We start from the raw sequence: 7,790 nt of genomic DNA on the forward strand, positions 1-7,790 counted from the left end.
GGTCACAGTCTGTGCTGTGTTCTCTTCCAGGACAAGGGGTGCACTCTGACCCCCGCCCCGCCCCCACCAGCGGTGGCAGAGGCGGCGGACAGGCAGGTGAGCTGGGGCCTGAGACCGTGCCCGCAGATCAGTGCCCCAGAGGCCGCTGGAGACTAGAGGGGCCACGGGGCAGAAGGCAGCATGGGATGGGAGGAGGAGGAAGGTTCAGGATAAGGAGATGAAAGGGGGAACGGATAGCACTGTGAGGGCCTCGGCCATGAAAGGGAAGAGAAATCACAGTGACAGCTGGAGCGGTGTCGGCGTTAAAAGCTGCGGGCTGTTTTTTTTAATTTTATTAATTACCAATATATATTGACAGATTTCTTATTTTATTAAAGATTATGTTCCATGTCATATAACAGGATAGAGTATGATATTATTTATTAAATAATACATAATAGAAGATATACTAGCATATTATCTTCTGTTTATTTATTAGCAGACAGTATATAATACATATGTAGGTGTTTATACACATAATATATAATTCATGCATCTATATAATATATAACCCATAACAAATAATGTAAGATTATGATTAATATATAATATAACAAGATTACATAACAATAATGATGTAATATTACCCATTGTATGTCTTGGTTCATGACACATTCTCATCTTAGGTGCCTGTCAGAGGTATTTATGTATTAAAATTAATATTATAAGACACAGTTATGAACCTATCACCCAGCATCATAACAGGAATATTGACAGTGACATACTGTGTCCTCTTTCCCTATCCTGCTCTTGGCCTCTTCTCACAGGAAGTAACCAGCATCCTGAATCCTGGCTTACCCTTGCCTTGTGTTACTTTCACACACACAACATTTAAGATCAGTTAAAACAAATGAACTGCAGGTACATGCAATGAAGTGGATGAATCACACACTCCATGTTAAATTGAAAAAGTAACCCCTAGAAGGTAGCCGATAGTGTGCTATGCTTTTCACTGTGTATATATATGTCAACTAAACTCACTGAATTAAGAACAACTACAGCTAGAGTCCAGGTGGGAGAGGGACAGATAAAAGGTGAGGTGAGCAGGTTTGCTGCAGGTGAGCGAGTTCCTTTCCAGTGACATGTCATTCTCTCTGAAGCAGGAGGCAAGGCCATCTGCTGGGAGTCAGGGAAGAGACAGAGGGAAGGTTAGAGGTGTGCAGAGAGCAGAGAATGTTGACACCACTGAGTGATAAGTGGGGAAATGTGCTCACTAGAGAAATCCTGGAGGATTGCCTGGCAGCGGCAACATGGTGGGCATTGATTTGTAGTCTTGGAAATCTGTGCTGGGAGAGCCTGCTGCCTGCAGGCTCAGAACAAGTAGAGCTGGGTGAACCGAGATGGAAGTCGGCCTGGTGAGGAACTGAAAAGGTCAAGGCTCAAGGGCGTTTTGTCTGTCATAAAGAGAGTGCTGACTGTGGATGCAGAGCTGGAAGGTGGGGAAGTGGAAGTAAGAGGAACGTGGACAGGCAGGAAAGCAGAGGAGTCAGCACATGATGCCCCAGTGAGGGTGAAGGAGGGCCAGGGAGGCTGGTGGAGAAGAAGCTGGACGGCTAGAGGTGGGCACTTAAAGGAGAGAGGCTGGACCTGGGGTGGAGACACGCCCGGGTATGAGCCCGGGGGTAGGGTGAATGGGGGGTGGCTGGCTCAGGCTGACAGAGAAGAAGACCCTACAATGACCATACTGGGTGGTGGAAGGAGAATGAACTTTGACGTCTTGATGGTAGGAGGCGAGGCAATACAGAGCTGGTGGTCCAGGTGCTCCTGACTGAGGCAGATGAGCAGGGAGGCCAGGGTGGCAGGCACTGCTAGGAAAGGATCTGGGTTTTCCATGTGCTCCCACGAGGGGAGGAGCAATCATCTGAAGGTGGAAAGTGAGCACAAGGAGGCCAACCCAGGCTCCTGATCAAACGGGGTTTGTGAAGGTGCAAAGCGTCAACTCCAGTGATGGTGGCCCAGGAAGCAGGGACCACGGGTGAAGTGAGGGGGCACTCAGAGAAGAGAGGGAGAAGATTCTTCTGGGTGTAGGGGGAAGAGAGGCCCCAGGACAAAGGAGCACAGAGGCACAGTGATGAGGATGGACTGGCTCTATGGTGACACTGCAGGGACGGCTGGATCTTTGTCCTGAGGGCTTAGGTTGGGGGGACTACTGGCCTCATGAGGATCCCCCTCTCAGCAGCCTGGACAGAGGCTCTCGCTCCTGAGAGCTGTGTGGCCACCACTGTTCCCGGAGGGGCTCTGCCTCCATCTTCTCTTATCAGACATTCCTGCCCAGCCCCCGACCGCCAGCGAGGGAGCCTGGGCCTCGCAGCTGTTTGCCGTGGAGGGACACAGGCTCCTCGGAGGAGCAGGCGGATCTTACTTTGCTCCGTAACCCAGGGCCTAGCAAAGCGCCAGCCCATGTGTGGGCCATGTAGGGGCTCGGATACTTACTATACTAACTCAAAGCAGTAGAATTGCAGAGCTGGAGGAAGTGACCACTGAGCTCACAGAGTTCACTGCCCACACCCCCATTCTACAGATGAGGAATCAGAGACCAAGCAGTGAAGCAGCCTTGGCCAAGGTCACGCTGCTCGTAAATGCTGGCCTGTGTCGGGCATGCCAAGTGATGAGCTGCAGTGAAGGGGCTGAGAGGGGTCTCTGGGGCCAGAGAGTTCGGGTTCAAGTCCCAGCTCTGCCATTTATTAGCCGTGTGATTAATGAATGTCCTTACCTTTAAAGTGGAACTCATAGTGGTGCCAACTCATTGGGTTGTCATGAACACAGCGTTCCTGGAACAGCAGGACAGAGTTCTGTAAGGGTTTGCTGTTGCTTTGTTTATGATTATTATCACCAAGTGAACCCTGAAATGAAGAACAAAGGCAGCAAGAATTTTTATTTTAAAGGAGTTTCAAATCCTCTGATGAATGCTTCATTTCATCTATTCAAGATTTCATTTGACCCTTATTAACAACTAAACAATGGATGACTTTTGAGGCAATCTTGCTTCATGTCTTTAATTCTCACTAACGACACAGGCTATTTAACAGGCAGCAGTTTCTTTTCCAGGAAGAGGGACGAAAAGTTAAAAATGACTCAGTGCCTCTCGGTCCCCAGTGAGTTGGTTGTGACCTGTCAACCCAGCTTTGGGGAAGTGCCCGCTCCCCCTGGGCCCACTGAGCTGCCCCGCAGCCTCCAAGGGGTGCCGTACCCCCACACGAATCCAGTCTCTTGGTTCCTATCTTTGCTTCAGATCCCTCAAGGACTGCCCATGCCCCAGGGCCCCATCTGCCCCACCAGCCTTGGCTGCTGGACTCCAGGACACCATCCTGGGTCTCAACCATCCCCTGTTCCTATGACCGCCCCACTAATCTACATTTTGTCCTTCAAGTGTGGGCTTCTGTGGCTCACCACACAGCAGGGGTCTCCCCGTCCTCCACCTTGGGTAACTGCATCGTCCTGCACGGTGCCTAGGGAACTCGCGTGGAGGCAGGAAGAATACAGAACAACAGGTGCTCAGAGGGGCTGTCTTTCCCACTGCAGGGGCCCTAGAGAGCTTTCTCCCAGCTGGTTATTCTCAGGCGCTGAACCTGTGGAATCTCGATCTCACCAATTTAAAGGGCATCACCACTAATTACAAAAGCAATCATTTCTTCAGTAGCAAAAGGAGAAAAGACTTTGTGTTCCCCACCTCCAACTGTTTTCCTCCACCTTCAGATGTTTCTCATCTCTGGGCAAGGGTAGAATGCAACTCACAGAATATTATTTTTCAAAGTCTTTTCCCACTCTGAAGATTGCTTTCCCAGAACCGATTAAGGCTAGAAAGGTTTAGCTTCCCTGGACTGAGGATTCAGAGGCCTGGGGGGAAGGGGGGAGGGGGAGGTGAAATAACTCAGCAATATTGAACCTAACAGATACATTAAAAGGTTCTATTCTAAACAGAAAGGAAGCAGGATGCTATAGAAACAGGAAACCATAGTTGGAAATGCAATAACGAGTTGCAAGAAAATAAACCTAAAGATGTAAAAATGAAAAAGGACATCAAAATAAAAAAAGTTGGGAATGGGAGAGGGGAGCAAGAAAATGTAGATTTTTTTCTTTCTTTTTTTTCTTCGTTATTCTTAGGATGTGTTGGAGCCTACGTGATTATCAGTCTAAAGGAAATAGATATAGTAATGGGCTGATATATTTGAAGAATAAGGTAACCACAAATCAAAAGCATACAATAGAGTCGCAAAAAAACCAAAAAGAAACAAACTCAAAATGGCTTAAAGACTTAAATATTACACGCGACACTATAAGCTTCTCACAAGAAAACATAGGCAAAACATTATTTGACATACATCTCAGCAATGTTTTCGTAGGGCAATCTAAGCAACCCAAGCAACAGAAATAAAAGCCAAAATAAATAAATGAGACCTAATTAAACTTATAAACTTTGCACAGCAATAGAAACCATAAGTAAAACTAAAAGACAACCTATGGAATGGGAGAAAATATTTGCAAAAGATGAGACTGACCATGGCTTAATTTCTAGACTATATAAATAGTCCGTACAACTTAATAAGAAAAAAATAAACAACCAAATCCAAAAATGGGCAGAACAACTAAACAAGCAATTCTCCAATGAAGACACACAGATGGCCAATAGGCATATAAAAAATGCTTAATATCGTTCAATTATCAGAGAAATGCAACTCAAAACTACAATGTTATCATCTCACACCAGTCAGAATGGGCATCATTCAAAAGTCCACAAACCATAAATGCCGGAGAGGCTGTGGAGAAAAGGAAACCCTCCTACATTGTTGGTGGGAATGTATTTTGGTGCAGCCACTGTGGAAAAGAGTATGGAGATTCCTCAAAAGACAAAAAAAAAAAAAAAAAAAAAGGCTTATCACCTAATCCAGCAATCCCACTCCTGGGCATATATCCAGAGGGAACCTTCATTCCAAAACATACCTGCACCCCAATTTTCACAGGAGAACTGTTTACAATGGCCAAGACATAGAAGCAACATAAACATTCACTGACAGATGACTGGATAAAGATGTGGTATTTAGATATAACAGAATATTACTCAGTCATAACAAAGAAGGAAATAAGGCCATTTACAGCAACATGGATGGAACTGGAGATTATCTCACTAAGTGAAATAAGTTAGACAAAGACAAGTATCATATGATATCATTTATATGTGGAATTTTTAAAAAAATGATACAAATGGACTTATCTATAAAACAATAAACAGACTCACAGACTTATAAAACAAACTTAGGAGTTTGGGATTAACAGATACAAATTACTATATGTAAAACAGACAAACGACAAGGATTCACTGTAGAACACAGGGAAGAATATTCAGTATCTTGCAACCTATAATGGAAAAGAACCTGAAAAAGAATAGACTATGCATATGTACAACTGAATCACTATGCTGCATACCTGAAACTAACAAAACAGCTGTATAACTGAAACTAACAAAACATTGTAAATCAAACACATTTCAATTTAAAAAAAATTGATAAGCTCTAAATACCTTTATTCAAAAAATCTTGAACACTCCCCTCTTACAAAATTTAAAATGGGTAGCTTGAGCAGGACCAAATTATACTGGATGGGCAGTTACATATCTTCTCCAGCACGTGGCCCATGCTACACACACATCGTGTTTTCCTACAGGTAAGAACAGCCCTGACTGCACAGCGAGCGACTCTTTCTGGGACAAGGGCCTCTGTGGCAGTGGCCTCCTTGTCACCGCTGCATCTCATCAGGAGGCCAGGGTTTTCAGAGGGGAGGGGACATAGAGCTCATACACTTCAAATTGACTTCCCGAAAAAACTATGGAAAAACCGAATTCACCTGCAGTGTAGGAAACATGAGCAGGGCCCCTAAGCAGACCGACAAGCCCAAAGTAAGATGGCCCGATGTTCAGATCGGAACCAGAACAAAGACCACCTGGCCCCAGTTAAATGACCACCACCTCACCTGCAATGAACTGCTCGTACTCAATGTCAGGGATGTTTCTGTTGAGACTTGGGAGGTCAAAGGAGTCGGACCAGGGATCGGGGCTCTGCCAGTGGTAGAGGTGGCCCCAAGGGAATAGCACCAGTACCGGCTCCTCCATCTTCAGCAGGGTCTTCAGGAGGAAGGCAATGTGGATGCAGACGTTCCTACGGAGGTTGAAGCCCTCTGGAGGGTTGAAGTCACACAGAAGGTACCTGGCTGGGAGCAAAGGAGAGCGGGTCTTCAGGGCCAGGCCTCTGCACAGGAATCCCGGCTTAGATAGAACAGATACAACGGGAATCCCTGCACAGCCCATGGCCTACAATCCAGACACATTCAGCAGCTTCTGGTTTGTAAAGTGGAGGCACTGCCCACCCATCTCCATGTGGCCAATTACTTCAAGTCCGGGAGCAGTTGCGGAAGACATCTTGGCATCCGTCTAACACCACTAAGCACCCGACTAGCATCTGAGCACCCGTTCTCCAGGGGCTCTCAAACTTCTTGTTCTACAGAACCCTATACACTCTTAACAATTACTGAGAACTCCAAAAGGCTGCTATTTATGTGAGTTTAATCTATCACTATTTCCTGTGTTAGAAGTTAAATAAGAAGTTAGAAAAAGTGTATGAATTCACTTAAAAATATTAACAATCTACTGTATGTTACTATTAATACTCTTAAACAAAATATAATTCTATTTTTCAAAAGAAAAATCATTAGTGAGAAGAATAGCAGTGATTTTAATTTCTGCAAATCTCTTTTGGACTGGTGAGAGCTGAATTCTCCTATCTGCCTCTGCATTCCCTGTTTTGTGATATCGCAGGCCAGGTTTTCCCTGGAAAACCCCGCAGGAACTCGGGAGAGCAAGAGTGTGCAAAAGGCAGGTGACATCCCGGCGTTTCTATGAAAATGGTCTTGCACCTCAGGGGCCTTGGATACACTTTGATAACTGTTGCCCTATCCAAGGCGAGACTCTTCTACACAAGAGCCAGGCAAGGGTCCTGGATTCTGTAATGAGTTACCGCCACCACACCCCTCCCTTCTCTGTGTGTTCCTCACAAGCTCCATTACTGCAGATGAGGATGTAATCCTCAACTGGGGCCTCTAATCCCAGAAGACTGCTAACTTCAAGAGGGAGGGTCACATCTACCATCCCTACACCCCGCATAGTTTATTTTGAGTCAAGCCCTAGATAACTGCTTATCGGCACTGACCCTTGTGTCTTTTTCCTGAGGTTGACTGAAGGAACCAACATCTGGATGGAACTGAAATTTCCCTGCAGATAAACAAGGCTGATAAGCCACCCCATTCCAACATCTGATTCTGGGGCTCTTCAAAACCCGGGTAAGGCCCCGCTTCATCTAAGATGGGTCCTCCGCCTGCCCTTCCCGGGGGGTTCTGGGAGGCCGCGGCCACCAAGGGCGACCCAGACTCGCGGCCCCAGCCCCAGGGCCTGAGGGGGAGGAAAGCTTGAGGCTGTGCCCAAGCCCTGCCCCGCCCCGCCCCAACACGCTCCCCGGCACCACAGCCCTCCCCGGCCACCGCCACAACCCCGATCCCACCCCGGTTCATGTCCGCCGGCCCCGCCGACGGCGCGGACCTACGTTTACCGTCTGTGGGACGCCGCCCCAGACAGGATGTCGGCCGCCGACTGACCAGGCCAGAACTAGTCGCCCGGCCGAGCAAGCCGCCATCCCCAGCAGCAAACACCGCCATGGTCCCGGGCAGCTGCACACTTCCGGAGCCCGCTGCCCGCCCCAGAAGCG

At 47.2% G+C, this 7,790-nt stretch overlaps 1 protein-coding gene across 11 annotated transcripts; it reads right to left on the minus strand.

The window, feature by feature from the left end:
* Positions 1-463: 463 nt before the first annotated feature.
* On the minus strand, positions 464-7,789 carry LOC141577136 (GDP-fucose protein O-fucosyltransferase 2-like). 11 transcript variants are annotated; one of them, XR_012505760.1, is made up of 4 exons: positions 7,629-7,785; positions 6,007-6,243; positions 2,753-2,882; positions 464-1,155 (listed from the first exon to the last, which is right to left on the minus strand). XR_012505760.1 is itself a non-coding variant. In XM_074361193.1 (4 exons), the coding sequence occupies exons 1-3, from the start codon at positions 7,738-7,740 to the stop codon at positions 2,794-2,796; spliced, it is 360 nt and encodes a 119-aa protein (XP_074217294.1). In that variant the 5' UTR covers positions 7,741-7,789; the 3' UTR covers positions 464-1,844; positions 2,753-2,793. The 11 variants fall into 11 exon arrangements, 6 of the variants coding, with proteins under 6 accessions (XP_074217294.1, XP_074217290.1, XP_074217291.1 ...); XR_012505761.1 differs by having other exon boundaries at positions 464-1,158; XR_012505758.1 differs by having other exon boundaries at positions 464-1,844.
* Position 7,790: the final 1 nt, after the last annotated feature.

This window comes from Camelus bactrianus, chromosome 3 (assembly GCF_048773025.1).
Source record: "Camelus bactrianus isolate YW-2024 breed Bactrian camel chromosome 3, ASM4877302v1, whole genome shotgun sequence".
Lineage (NCBI taxonomy): Eukaryota > Metazoa > Chordata > Mammalia > Artiodactyla > Camelidae > Camelus > Camelus bactrianus.